Below are 15,758 nucleotides of genomic sequence, written 5' to 3'. Positions count from 1 at the left end.
CCATCAATTTAAGACAATACCAGTCAAATTTTATTTTGGGGGGTATTAACTGTAAAATTATTCTGGTAAAAGAAACATGTCAGAATCATCAGAAAACTGTGAAATATAAAAATAAAAAAGATCAATAGGAGGACTTACCCAAACAGATATGAAGTCATATTTCTAACTAATAACTATAGGTTGGTGGACTGGGATTACAATATTCAGAGGTACTAAAGAGCATTTAAACACAGAAGTGTGCTTGTGTCTGTATACACACACACACGTATATATGCACATTCATATAAACATATATGTAAATATGTATATAAATCAGCATATATATGACATATCAAATGGGGGGTGGGCAATGAGACAAATATTGGCTAGCAACTGACTAACCCTTTGGGGGGGAAAAAGAAACTTAGAATGCCTAAATCCATACATCAGAAAAGTTCCAGATAGGGCAAAGGAATTTTTTTAACAAACCCATAAAAATTAGAGAAATAAAGAATAAGATTTATATAATCTTGGGGTGGGGCAATCCCGCTAAACATGATCCCAGAGCCAGAAGGCAAAAAAGAAAAGATGTATCCATTTTTAATCTTTTTTTATTTTTTTAGTCATTTTTAATGCATTTTTCCCTGTGCACAAGAGAAATAACTGAGAGTCAAAAGATACAGTTTCCTTTATACATAGCAAGTAAAAGTAATGCAAACATCACATGACACTTTTCAGTGAAAGTTACATTTCCAATTACAGATCAAAATGCTTATTAGGGTCTCTTTATGGGAAAAGCTGAGAAGGAAGTCTTACGTAAAAAGCACTTTCCTGGCATTACTACACTGATCCTTCAGGCTGCACAAAAATTAAGGTCATATACAGTTAATCTGAAAATGTTGACACAATGTCACACTGAAAGTTTTCTGTACAATTAAATGTATACTTAGAAATACCAGGATAAACATTTCTACTATATTTTAACCGAACTTGCCTAGCCAAACATTTTCACTGAGTTTATCAAAGATGCTGTAAGATTCTACAAAACTGTGAGACATATCTAGTTCCAGAAAGATTTCTTATATTCTTTCTCATTTTGTTTACACATATTTTGCTTAGATTCTGTTGTAATAATTCTAGATGTACAGTTCCAATTGTGCTTACTGTACTGTGTACAAACATAGCAAAAAAGAGCAAATAATGGTATAAATCTTACAGCATTTTGCTAGCAAAAATACATGCCAAAGTCACAATAAGCAATATTGTACCACAAATTAGAGAGCTTCAAATAATTTGCTTGTTTTTAATATTTTCATTCTACATTAAATTACTATCATAGGCTAATGTTTAAAATGCAAATAAATTGGGCATCTGTAGGACAAAACTTATTCACCCAACTGTGAAGGTTGATACCGGTTTCCAAAAATCACAATAAATGCAGAATAAAGAGAAGTGTTTGCATGCAACACCTTTGAATGAAACAGCATTGATTACGATTACCATCATTCAAAACAGGGAAGGAAGGAAGGAAGGAAGGAAGGAAGGAAGGAAGGAAGGAAGGAAGGAAAGAAGGAAGGAAGGAAGAGGAGGGGAGGAGAAAGGGAGGGAGGGAGGGAGGAAAGGTAGATACAGGAGGGAGGGACAGAGGAATGGACTCCACCTTAAAATGCATATTAGACTTATAACTGGACAGATTTAAAAGAATCAAAATGAAAGCAAAGCACAATTTTGTGTGTGTTTAAAGATTTAAGAGCCATTATCAAAAATAAGATACATTTTTTCAAGGTACAGAAATGTAATTACGATGGCTGGGAGCCCAGCAGCCTCTCAATAGCAGCATTGATGTCGCCTCCTGTTGCTATTAGAGCCTGCAAGTTTGCCTCACGGTTTAAGAACCCCATTGCGTTGAGCTGTTCCAGTTGTTGCTGAAATCTGATTTCTGGATTCGGCAGCTGTGGAGGACTTGCCCCAGCCAGAGCCTGCACCATTTGCTGAATGAACTGCTGGTTGGGTCCAGATTCTGATGTTGGGCTAGTGGTTTCACTGGGTGTGGAACTAGAAACAGTGGGCCCAGGGGGGCCACCAGAGCCAGTGGAGCCAGGGCCTGCAGGGCCGGTGGGTCCTATGGGCCCAATGGGGCCTATGGGAGTAAATGGGACTATGGGGCCAATGGGGCCTATGGGTGTGACTGGGCCTACAGGGCCTATTGCGGTTCCCAGCACCCCTACCCCCACACCTGGAGTGAAGCTTGGAATGAGGCCAGGAGCTTCAGTGGCTAATGTCTGTAGCCCCTGCTGGATCTGCATTAAAGCCTGCATTGCTCTTGGGTTTGACATGGCTGACAGTGTGTCTGGATTCTGCATCTGTTGCAGGAAAGCTGGGAGCTGTGGACGCATCTGCTCCTGCAACTGAGGATTTGCGGTAAACACCGGGCTATTCAGCATCATCTGTGCAGCCAAATCTGGATTCTGGCTCAGCGACTGCATCATGCTTCTCATGTAGGGTGCAGAGAGCATATTCTGGATCAGTTGGGGGTTTTCTGTTATCTGTTGCAGCAAGCTCTGCATTCCTGGGGTACTGAAGATGCTGGCGACATAGTTGGCTGCAGCCACGGTGTTCCCGGTAGCACTGCTGGAGCTACTGCCAGACCCACTGCCGCTGCTCGTGGTTGTGCTGGTGGTTGCAGAACTCTGGGTAGCCGGTGGTGGTGCCCATGGATTGGGTAGTGGATCTCGATTTTCTGTGCGGGAAGGCTGTGTACCTTCCCCGGAGGTGGAACTGCTCCCCACCGAAGCAAATGGATTACCCCCAAACTGCTCTTGTGCAGCATTCAGCATGGGTTCTTGAATGTCAGTGTACATGCGTCGTAGAGCATTGTAGCCACCTGGGATGCTTTCAAGATTGCTGAGAGCCAGATCTTGATTTCTCATCATCTCTTGCATCATGGCTGGATTCCTGGCAATTTCGAGAGTCTGCCTCATTATATCTGGGTTGTTGAGCAGGTGACTGATTTCTGGGTTTCTCTGAATCAATTGCTGCATCTGTGGATTGGCCATAATGAGCTGCCTCATTAGATCGGGATTTGAAAGCATGCTCTGAACAAAGGGATTTTCCATGATTTGTATCATCATCTCAGGGCTGGACAGGAGCTGCTGCTGCATCTGGTTCTGGAGCTCAGAGAAGTTGGTCGAGCTCAAGCCCAGGCTGCTAAGGCCTGCAAGTCCTCCCAAGCTCCCCAGCCCAAACGGGTTGCTATTTGTGGAAATAGACGTGGAGTTACTCCTGGGAGTCGACGCGGAGGTAGTGTTAGTTCCCGCCGCGTTACTAGGCTGTGTGGACTGGCCCTGAGGTCGGTTCTGGCTTTTAATTACAAGATGAACAGTCAGTCCATCATGGATGCCATGCTGGATCAAGGTATCTTGATCTTTTAGGATTTTTCCGGCAAAAATCAACACTAGCTGATCGGTTTGGGATTTGAAGCGTTTCGAAATCGCTTCCTTAAACTGCTGGACTGAGCTATTCTCGGGCACCGCGAACTCCTCTTTCTCTTTGGGGGTCTTCACAGTGACTTTGATGATTTTGGGCTCGGCCGGGGCAGAGGCAGGGCCTTGGGCCGAAGCAGGGCCGCGGGAGGGGCGCGGGGGGCCGCTACTCTCGCCGTTCTCAGCCATGGCGGCCGCGGTGACGCAGGCAGACAGGGAAGGCGCGGGCGGGCGAGAGAGAGAGCGAGGGAAGAAGGAAGGAAGGAGGCGCCGCCACAGCAGGCTGGGCCGGGCCAGGCGGGGAGCGCAGAGCACGGTACCTCTGTGATGAAGACTGCGGTTTCCTGGTCCTCCGATGGGCAGAAGGCTCTGTAGGCCGCGGGAGAAGTGTCTGCGTTCAGGTCTCCGGGCCTCCTTCGCCGCCGCCGAGTGATCGCACCGCGCGCACTCCCAGCAACTCCTGCAACGGCTATGCCCGCTCCTCCCCGCCCCGGCCCCTCCCCCAGTTCCGCGCCGCCTCCCCGCCCCCTCTGCTGACGCGGCGCCAGGCCCAGAATGATAGATTCGACTCGTTCAAAATTAAAAACTTCTGCACTGGAAAAAAAAATCAAAGGAGAGAGAGGGAGAGAGAGAAATAAAGAGAGAAAGAAACAAAGAGAAAAGAGAAGACAAGAGAAAAGAGAGGGAAGGAGGGAGGGAGAGAGAAAAGGAGCCAGCTTCTGAGAAGGACGTTAAAAGACCAATGGAGAATATATTATATATAAAAATATATATTCAGTCTGTTAGGCAAGAAAGGATGAAAGCCTGAATCAGACTCACCCTATGTAAAAGACGAAAAATGAAAAAGAACTCTGACTAAGCAAAAAGGAAAAGATTAACAGCACCAGTGGGGGAAGGGGAGCAGACTGGGCCAGAGCATGCATTTACAAAAGAAGCCCAACTGGCCAATGGGCATAAAAATGGATGCTTAAGCTCACTAGTAATCAAAGAAATTCTATTAAAATAATGAGATTCTACTTCTGCCTTATCCTATTGTAAAAATGAAAAATAATGATAAACCTTATCGTTATTAGAGAGCTGAGAAAATGCACTCTCATGTCAGTGGAAGTGTAAATTATTATAATAGGAAGTCAATTTGAAAATATATATCAACATTTTAAATATTTCCACCTTTATTTAGAAATGCCTTCTTTAGACACCCCCTATGAAAATAATTAGATAAGGATGCAAAAATATATATGTATAAAATGTATATGCACTGCAGCATTTTGAAATTATTTTAAAAGATAATCAGTGTGTTTGCACAATATTGGTGAAATATATTATCATACAATAAAATACTATGTACTGTGTGTAAAGAGTGAGTGGTTAATTCATCAGATATAAAGTATCTTTAAAGGTATGCATGAAATAAACTGTAGTTATAGGGAAATCACAGTATTTTCACCTTCAGCTTTGTATATTTCTATATAGTTAGAAATGATACAAGGATGTATGTTTCAATACCAAAAGATACAATAAATATATTTTTATTTTAAAACTCTTCTTAAACAGTTTGTATAGGTAAATTCTCTTTGAGTGTATGTGCAAATAGAAATCTGGAACACTACACACCAATATATTAATTGTGGATATTACTTAGTGCTGAAATTATGAATAGCTATTCCTTTCATTTTTTTAAATTTTAAATTTTCTGATAGCTTTTAGAGAATGCAGTGCATTTGTGAGTTTTTACAAATTGGAAGGTATTTTGAGGGGATACTAAAGGTAGAAATTGATGAGAATACAATTTTGATGGCAGACATTAAGATATTTATCTAATTTAATTAAGATTAAGAAAGAGAAATAAATAGACATAGCACCAGAATATACAAATTTTAAGTCTGATTTATATCATACATAAAATGCATTTTTCCCTCCACCATCCAGCCAACATTTAACAGCACTTGAAAGTCATTAGGCTGCAAATACCTTTAAAAAATCTCAAAATAAGGGGCACCTGGGTGGCACAGCGGTTAACGGCTCAGGGCGTGATCGCGGTGTTGTGGGATCGAGCCCCACATCAGGCTCCTCCGCTATGAGCCTGCTTCTTCCTCTCCCACTCCCCCTGCTTGTGTTCCCTCTCTCACTGGCTGTCTCTATCTCTGTCGAATAAATAAATAAAATCTTTAAAAAAAATCTCAAAATAAGAAAAAATATACATCTATATGGTGTCTTTCAATAGGGGAATGGATTTATATAGTATGTTTAATCGGATTATTTGTTTTTTCAGTGTTGAGTTTTATAAGTTCTTTATATAATTTGGATACTAATCCTTTATCAGATATAACATTTGCAAATATCTTGTCCCATTCCATAGGTTGCCTTTTAGTTTTGCTGATGGTTTCCTTTGCGGTGCAGAAGCTTTTTATTTTGATGGAGTTCCAATAGCTTATTTTTACTTTTGTTTCCCTTGCCTCAGGAGACTTATCTAGAAAGAAGTTGCTATGGCCTATGTCAGTGAAGTTACTGCCTGTGTTCTCTTCTAGGATTTTTATGGTTTCAGGTCTCACATTTAGGTCTTCAATCCATTTTGAGCAATCCAATTAAAAAATGGGTAGAAGACATGAAGAGACATTTTTCCAAAGAAGGCATACAGATTGCCAATGGACACATGAAAAAATGCTGAACATAACTGATCATCAGGGAAATACAAATCAAAACTACAGTGATATAACAGAATGGCTCACATCAACAATACAATAAACAAGAGGTATTGGTGAGCATGTGAAAAAAGGTAAACCCTCTTGCACTGTTGGTGGGAATGCAAACTGGTGCAGCCACTGTGGAAAAAGGTATGGCGATTTCTCTACCCTATGATCCAGGAATCTCATTACTGAGTATTTACCAAAAGAATACAAAAATACTAATTCAAAGGGATATATGCACCCCAATGTTTATGGCAGCCAAATTATGGAAATAGCCCAAGTGTCCATTGATAGCTGAATGGATAAAGAAGAAATGAAAAGAATGAAATCTTGCCATTTGCAATGATATGGATGGAGCTAGAGAGATTATGCTAAGCAAAATAAGTCAGTCAGTAAAGGACAAGTGCCATATGATTTCACTCATAGGTGGAGTTTGGGAAACAAATCAAATGAGCAAAGAGGGAAAAAAGAGAGAGAGGCAAACCAGGAGGCAGACTCTTAACTGCAGAGAACAGGCTGATGGTTGCTGGAGGGGAGTTGGGTGGGGGGATGGGTGAAATAAGTGATTGAGATTAAGGGGTGTGCTTGTGCAGTGTTGTATGGAAATGTTGAATCACTATATTGTACATCTGAAAGTAACAGTACCCTGTATGTTAACTAACTGGAATTTAAATAAAAACTTAAATAAATATGGTATGATTAATAGAATACAGAAGATAAGAGGAACAAACTAGATCTACATATATTAATATGTATAGATCTCAAAAACTTAATTAGTACAGCACTCTATGGTGTTTATAGATGCATTCATATGTATGTGAAACTATTGAAAATATGCTAGAATGATTCCTACCAAACTTACACACACGAGGAAGACTAAATAGAACACAGAATAGTTATTAAAAGGAAATTGAATTAAATCTATAAATATATATTTCATCTTTAAAATGGAAGCAAATATGGCAAAATAGTAACAGTTAATTATTGATCGATGGTGAGGATATGAGTATTTATTATAATACTATTGTATTTTTTGGATGCTTATTATTTTTTCTTTTTAAGGATGTTTAATTTTCTTATAAATAAAAATTAAGAAAATACTACAGATGGGGCACCTGGCTGATTCAGTCAGTACAACACATGACTCTTGATCATGGGGTTGTGAGTTCAAGCCCCATGTTAGGCACATAGCTTACTTAAAAAAAAAAAAAGAAAAGAAAGAAAAGAAAATATCATGGTACCTTTTTTATCTCAATAGATCAAAACTAGATATTAATAATGAGAGCATGAATGAAAAACTTGACCACTTGAAAATTAACACAGAATTAAACACTTAAGGGACAAAGTGCAAATCAAAGTTCTTGTTAGAGTGAATTTAGAGAAACAATAATGAAAACATATACATCAATAATTATGTTGGGATTTCCCTACTTGTTGTCTGAGGATCTTGTCAAAAAATACAGATTTCTAAGCCCCATTCCAAACCTACCAAAATAACTGGTGTTCAAGAGTGCATTCTTATCAAGCTCCAGTTTAATGCTTTGAATAACCAGGTACTATGTGAAAGAACTCATAGGCAAATTTGTACACTCAAACACCATAAATACAAAACAATAAAGAGTGAAAATAAATGAGTTAGGTATCCAAATAAAAAAGATCAGAAAAGAGAAGAGGGAAGCAAGGCAATGGCTAGAAAATAGTAAAAGCACGTATTAGTGAATTAACAGGCAGAAAAAGTAAAATTTAAGTAAATCTAAGAAATTCTTTGAAGAATTAACAACACAAGAAACAAGAGGTATTGGCAAGGATTCAGAGAAGGGGAACTCTCTTACACTGTTAGTGGGAATACAAACTGGTCCAGCCACTCTGGAAATGACTTTTTGATGTTCCTCAAAAAGTTAAAAACAGAGCTACCCTACAACCCAGCAATTGCACTACTAGGTACTTACACAAAGAACAGAAAAATACTGATTCAAAGGGGTATTGCCCCCTACCATGTTTATAGCAGCAGTGTCCACAATAGCCAAACTTTGGGGAGAGCCTAAATGTCCATCGACTGATGAATGGATTAAGAAGATACAGTATATATACATATACAATGAAATATTACTCAGCCATAAAAAATAATGAAATATTGCCATTTGCAGTGATGTGGTTGGAGCTAGAGAGTATTATGCTAAAGGAAATAAGTCAGACAGAGAAAGACAAATATCATATGATCACACTCATGTGGAACTTAAGAAACAAAACAGATGAACATAGGGGAAAAAAAAGATGCAAACCATAAAACAGACTCTTGCCTATAGAGAACAAACTGAGTATAGCTGGAAGAGAGGTGGGTGGGAGGGATGTGTTAAATCGGTGATGGGTATTAAGGAGAGCACTTGCGATGAGCGCTGGGTGTTATATGTAAGTGATGAATCACTGAATTCTACACCTGAAAATAATGTTACACTGTATGTTAACTAACTGGAATTTAAATAAGAACTTGAGAAAAAAATTTATTTGATACCCATCACCCAGAGTCTATAGTCTCCCATGGTTCATTCCCCCTGATAGGTATTAAGGAGGGCACATATTGCATGGTGCACTGGGTGTTATATGCAAGTAATGAATCATGGAACATTGCATCAAAAACTGGGAATGTACTGGGGCGCCTGGGTAGCGCAGTCGTTAAGCGTCTGCCTTCGGCTCAGGGCGTGATCCCGGCATTCCGGGATCGGGTCCCACATCGGGCTCCTCCGCTGGGAGCCTGCTTCTTCCTCTCCCACTCCGCTGCTGTGTTCCCTCTCTCGCTGGCTGTCTCTCTGTCAAATAAATAAATAAAATCTTAAAAAAAAAACTGGGAATGTACTGTATGGTGACTAATATAACAAACTATATATTATTTAAAAAATTATTTGAAGAAGCAAGTCAAATATATAAATGATTATTAGGTGATTCTCTTACAAGTCCCTTACCAAAGAACACAACAGGGGCAAAAGCACACTCATTCTATTTCTGATGTCTCCCCAAAACACATTTTTGTTTCTATTATAAATTCTTAATTAAGAGAGCAGAATTAACAATAAATAGGAATCATCCAGAAGGCCCTCCATGTAAGGATAGTTTCTGAGAAACTGAAAGAAAAACATTCTTAAAGAGGGTCTTCCCTACAGGGACAATAGTTTGGGCTCAGCACACAGAGATTTACTGTTGTTTTGGCCACTGCTGTTTTCCCCCCTTCCGAGGTTTATTGAAGTATAACTGACACATAACATTGTGTAAATTTAGGTGTACAAATCATTGGTTTGATACACTTATGTATTAAAAAATACATGACCACCATAGCATTAGTGCACCCTCCATCATGTCAAAAAATTAACTTCTCTTTTTTGTAATGAAAACATTTAAGATTTACTCTTTCAGCAACTTTCTTTTTTAAATTAGTTTTTGTATTATTATGTTCAGTTAGCCAACATATTGTACATCATCAATTTTTGATGTAATGTTCAACAATTCATATAGTTGCGTATAACACCCAGTGCTCATCACAACACATGCCCTCCTTAAAACCCATCACCCAGTTACCCCATTCCCCCCACCCTCCTCCGCTCTGTAACCCTCAGTTTGTTTCCTGGAGTCCAGAGTCTCTCATGGTTGCCTCTCTCTCCAGTTTCTTCCCATTCACTTATCCCTCCCTTCACCTGTGGTCCTCCACACTATTCCTTGTTTTCTACATGTGAGTGAAACCATATGATAATTGTCTTTCTGTACTTGACTTATTTTACTTAGCATAATCCCCTCCAGTTCCATCCATGTCAATGCAAATGGTGGGTATTCATCCTTTCTGATGGCTGAGTAATATTCCATTGTTAAAGAAACCACACCTTCTTTATCCATTCATCTGTTGAAGGACATCTCGGGTCCTTCCACAGTTTAGCTATTGTAGACATTGCTGCTATGAACATTGGGGTGCATATGGCCCTTCTTTTCACTATGTCTCTAACGGGGTAAATACCTAGTGGTGCAATTGCTGGGTGGTGGGGTAGCTCTATTTTTAACATCTTGAGGAAACTCCATCCTGTTTTCCAGAGTGGTTGTACCAGCTTGCATTCCAATCAACAGTGTAAGAGGGTTCTCCTTTCTCCACATCCACCCCAACATTTGTTGTTTCTTGCCTTGTTAATTTTTGCCATTCTAACTGGTGTAAGATGGTATCCCGTTGTGGTTTTGATTTGAATTTTCTTGATGGCTAGTGATGTTGAACATTTTTACATGTGTCTGTTAGCCATTTCTCTGTATTCTTTGGAGCAGTGTCTGCTCATGTCTTCTGCCTGTTTTTTGACAGCATTATTTGTTTTTTGGTTGTTGAGTTTGAAAAGTTCTTTATAGATCTTGGATACCAGCCCTTTATCTGTAATGTTGATTTGCAAATATCTTCTCCCATTCCCTGGGTTGCCTCTTTGTTTTGTTGACTGTTTCCTTTGCTGTGCAAAAGCTTTTTATCTTGTGAAGTCCCAAAAGATAATATTTCCTTGTGTTTCCCTTGTCTTTGGAGACGTGCCTTAAAAGAAGTTGATGTGGCCAATGTCAAAGAGGTTACTGCCTATGTTCTTCTCTAGAATTTTGATGGATTCCTGTCTCACATTGAGGTCTTTCATTCATTTAGAGTTTCTCTTTCTGTATGCTGCAAGAGAATGGTCCAGTTTAATTTTTCTGCAAATGCCTGCCCAATTTTCCCAGCACCATTTATTGAAGAGATTGTCTTTTTTTCCATTGGTTGTTTTTTCCTGATTTGTCAAAGGTTAGTTGACCATGGAGTTGAGGGTCCATCTCTGGGGTCTGTATTCTGTTCCATTGATCTATGGGTCTGTTTTTGGCCAATACCATGCTCTTATCATGATTACAGCTTTGTAATATAGCTCTAAGTCAGGCAGGGTGATGCTCCCAGCTTTGTTTTTCCTTTTCAACATTCCCTTGGCAATTCGTTGCCTTTTCTGGTATCATACAAATTTTAGGATTGTGTGCTCCAGCTCTGTGAAAATCTCAAAGGTATTTTCATAGAGATGACATTGAAAGTGTAGATTGCTCTGGGCAGCATAGGCATCTTAACAATGTTTATTCCTCCAATCCATGAGCATGGAATGTTTTTCAATCTCTTTGTGTCTTCCTCCATATCTTTTGTAAGTGTTCTGTAGTTTCTAGAGTATGGATCATTACCACTTTGGTTAGGTTTACTCCTAGGTATCTTATGGTTTTTGGTGCTCTTGTAAATGTAATTGATTCCTTAATTTCTCTTTCTCCAGTTACATTGTTTGTGTATAGAAATGAAATGGATTTCTGTGCATTGATTTTGTATCCTACCACATTGCTGAATTGTTGTATGATTTCTAGTAGTTTGGGGGTGGAGTCTTTTGGGTTTTCCACATAAAGTATCACATCATCTGCAAAGAGTGAGTGTTTGACTTCTTCTTTACCAATTTGAATGCCTTTTATTTGTTTTTCTTGTCTGATTGCTGAGGCTGGGACTTCTAGTATGGTGTTGAACAGTACTGGTGAGTGTGGGCAACCCTCTCCTATTCCTGAACATAAGGGAAAAGCTCTGTTTTTCCCCATTGAGAATGATATTCTCTGGGGACTTTTCTAGATGGCTTTTATGATATTGAGTATGTTCTCTATCCCTATACTTTGAAGTTTTAATCAGGAAAGAATGCTGTATTTTGTCAAATGCTTTTCCTGCATCTATTGAGAGGATCATATGATTCATATCTATTTATTAATGTGCTCTATCCTGTTGATTGATTTGTGAATGTTGAACCATGTCTGAATTCCAGGAATAAATCACCCTTGATCGTGGTGAATAATCTGTTTAATGTACTGTTTGATCCTATTGGCTAGGAACTTGTTGAGTATTTGGACATCCATGGTTATAAGGGAGATTGGTCTGTAATTCTCCTTTCTGATGGGGTCTTTACCTGGTTTTGGGATCAGGGTAAGGCTGGCTTCATAAAACCAGTTTGGAAGTTTTGATTCCATTTCTATTTTTTTGCAACAGCTTCAGTAGAATAGGCATAAATTCTTCTATAAATGTTTGGTAGAATTCCCCTGGGAAGCCATCTGGCTCTGGACTCTTGTTTTTTGGGAGGTTTTTGATTACTGTTTCAATTTCCTTGCTGGTTATGGGTCTGTTCAGTCCGTCTATTTCTTCCTGTTTTAGTCTTGGTAGTTTAAGTGTCCAGGAATGCATCCATTTCTTCCAGATTGCCTAGTTTGTTGGCATATAGCTGCTGGTAATAAGCTCTAATTATTGTCTCTATTTCCTTGGTATTAGTGATGATTTCTCCCCTTCCATTCATGATTTTATTAATTTGGTTCTTTTTGCTTTTGTTTTGAATAAGTCTGGCCAGAGGTTTATCGATATTATCAATTCTTTCAAAGAACCAACTATTGGTTGCATTGATGTGTTCTACTGTTCTCTTGGTTTCTATTTCATTGATTTCTGCTCTAATCTTTATTAGTTCTCTTCTCTTGCTTGGTTTAGGTTTTATTTGATGTTCTTTTTCTGGTCCTTTAGGTGGAAGTTTCCCTTGTGCATTTGGGATTTTTCTAATTTTTTTAGAGAAGCTTGGATGGCTATGTACTTCCCTCTAAGGACAGCCTTTGCTGTATTCCAAGGTTTGAACCACTGTGCTTTCATTTTCATTGGTTTGCATGAATTGTTTAGGTTCTTCTTTAATTTCCTGGTTGATCCATTCGTTCTTTAACAGGATGCTCTTTAACCTCCAAGCACTTGTGTTCCTTCCAAATTTTTTCCTGTGGTTGAGTTCCAGTTTCAAATCATTGTGATCTGAAAATATGTAGGGAATAATCTCAGTCTTTTGGTATGAGTTGAGGCCTGACTTGTGAGCCAGTATGTGTTCTATTCTGGAGAAAGGTCTATGTGCACTCAAGAAGAATGAGTATTCTGTTGTTTTAGGATGGAATGTTCTTTATATATCTACAGAGTGAATCTGGTTCAATGTGTCATTCAAAGTTCTTCCTTCTTTTGTTGATCTTCTGCTTAGATGATCTCTCCATTGCTGTGAGTGGAGTGTTGAAGTCTCATACTATTAAAGTATTATTAACAAAGTCAAGCAGAGAAAGACAACTATCATATGATTTCTCTCATCTATGGAACATAAGAACTAGGATGATCAGTAGGGGAAGAAAGGGATAAAGAAAGGGGGGGTAATCAGAAGGGGGAATGAAACATGAGAGACTATGGACTATAAGAAACAAACTGAGGGCCTCAGAGGGGAGGGGGGTGGGGGAATGGGATAGGCCGGTGATGGGTAGTAAGGAGGGCACGTATTGCATGGTGCACTGGGTGTTATACACAACTAATGAATCATCGAGCCTTACATCGGAAACCGGGGATGTACTGTATGGTGACTAACATAATAAAATAAAAAATCATTATAAAAAAAAAGAAATGTGAATATTAATTCTGAATCTGTTACTAAATTGGAATGACCTTGAATGATATATCCAACCTTCTTCTCTCTCTTTACCAGAAAAGTGAAGAATAAATGTAATGCCATCTTTAAAAAAAAAAGTATTATTAACAATATGTTTTTTCTCCTGAATTGTGGTTATTAGTTGGCTTATAAAATTGGCTCCTCTTATTTTGGGGTCATAGATATTTATAATTGTTAGATCTTTTTGTTGGATAGACCTTTTAAGTATGACATAGTGTCCCTCTACATCTCTTACTACAGTTTAAGGTTTAAAATCTAATTTGTTGGATATGAGGATTGCTACCCCAGCTTTCTTTTGAGATCCATTGACATTTGAAATGGGTATTCATCCCGTCACTTTCAATCTGGTGGAGCCTTTAGGTTCAAAATGAGTCTCTTGTGGACAGCATATGGATGGGTCCTGCTTTTTCATCTAATCTGAAACCCTGTGTCTCTTCATGGGAGCATTCAACCCATTATCATTCAGAAAACGTATTGATTGATATGAATTTAGTGCCATTGTATTGCTTGCGATGCCCCTGTTTCAGTAGATTTTCTCTGTTTCTTTCTGGTCTATGTGACTGTTGGGATCTCTCTTCCCTTATAGAATCCCTCTGAATATTTCTTGCAGGGCTGGCTTGCTGTTTGGTATTCTTGGTATTCTTGGTATTCTTTCAGTTTCTGCCAGTCCTGGATGCTCTTTATCTCTCCATTCCTTCTGAATGAAGAGCCTTGCGAGATAAAGTATTCTTGGCTGCATTTTCTTCTCATTTATTTATTTTTATTATTTATTTTATTATATTATGTTAGTCACCATACAGTACATCCCCGGTTTCCGATGTAAGGCTCGATGGTTCATTAGTTGTGTATAACACCCAGTGCACCATGAAATACGTGCCCTCCTTACTACCCAATACCAGCCTATCCCATTCCCCCACCCCCCTCCCCTCTGTGGCCCTCAGTTTGTTTCTCATAGTCCATAGTCTCTCATGTTTCATTCCCCCTTCTGATTACCCCCCCTTTCTTTATTCCTTTCTTCCCCTACTGATCATCCTAGTTCTTATGTTCCATAGATGAGAGAAATCATATGATAGCTGTCTTTCTCTGGTTGACTTATTTCACTTAGCATTATCTCCTCCAGTGCCGTCCATGTTGCAGCAAATGTTGAGAACTTGTTCTTTCTGATAGCTGAGTAATATTAAATTGTATATATGGACCACAATTTCTTTTTTTTTTACAATGATTTTTTATTATATTATGTTAGTCACCATACAGTACATCCCCGGTTCTCGATGTAAGGCTCGATGATTCATTAGTTGGACCACAATTTCTTTTTCTTTTTTTTTTTTAATAATGATTTTTTATTATATTATGTTAGTCACCATACAGTACATCCCCGGTTTTCGATGTAAGGCTCGATGATTCATTAGTTGTGTATAACACCCAGTGCACCATGCAATATTTGCCCTCCTTACTACCCATCACCGTGGACCACAATTTCTTAATCCAGTCATCTGTTGAAGGGCATCTTGGCTCCTTCCACAATTTAGCTATTGTGGACATTGCTGCTATGAACATTGGGGTGCATATGGCCCTTCTCTTTACTACGTCTGTATCATTGGGGTAAACACCCAGTAGTGCAATGGCTGGATCATAGGGTAGCTCAATTTTTAACTTTTTAAGGGACCTCCACACTGTTTTCCAGAGTGGCTGTACCAACTTGCATTCCCACCAACAATGTAGGAGGGATCCCCTTTCTCCACATCCTCTCCAACAATTGTTGTTTCTTGCCTTGTCTATTTTTGCCATTCTAACTGGCGTAAGGTGGTATCTCAGTGTGGTTTTGATTTGAATTTCCTTGATGGCTAATGATTTTGAACATTTTTTCATGTGTCTGTTAGCCATTTGTATGTCTTCATTGGAAAAGTGTCTGTTCATATCTTCTGCCCATTTTTTGATTTGTTTATTTGTTTCTCGTGTATTGAGTTTGAGAAGTTCTTTGTAGATCTTGGATACCAGTCCTTTATCTGTAGTGTCATTTGCAAATATATTCTCCCATTCCGTGGGCTGCCTCTTAGTTTTTCTGACTGTTTCCTTGGCTGTGCAGAAACTTTTAATCTTGATGAAGTCCC

The 15,758-nt window shown here is 39.0% G+C and overlaps 1 protein-coding gene across 1 annotated transcript; it reads right to left on the bottom strand.

The window, feature by feature from the left end:
• Positions 1–572: 572 nt before the first annotated feature.
• On the bottom strand, positions 573–3,788 carry UBQLN2 (ubiquilin 2). Its single transcript, XM_057312062.1, has one exon. It carries the CDS (start codon positions 3,648–3,650, stop codon positions 1,779–1,781), a length of 1,872 nt encoding a protein of 623 aa, XP_057168045.1. The 5' UTR covers positions 3,651–3,788; the 3' UTR covers positions 573–1,778.
• Between the last annotated feature and the right edge of the window lie 11,970 nt (positions 3,789–15,758).

This window comes from Ursus arctos, chromosome X (assembly GCF_023065955.2).
Source record: "Ursus arctos isolate Adak ecotype North America chromosome X, UrsArc2.0, whole genome shotgun sequence".
NCBI lineage: Eukaryota > Metazoa > Chordata > Mammalia > Carnivora > Ursidae > Ursus > Ursus arctos.
Note: the sequence above shows the minus strand (reverse complement) of the source record. Positions and strands in the feature narration are given on the sequence as shown.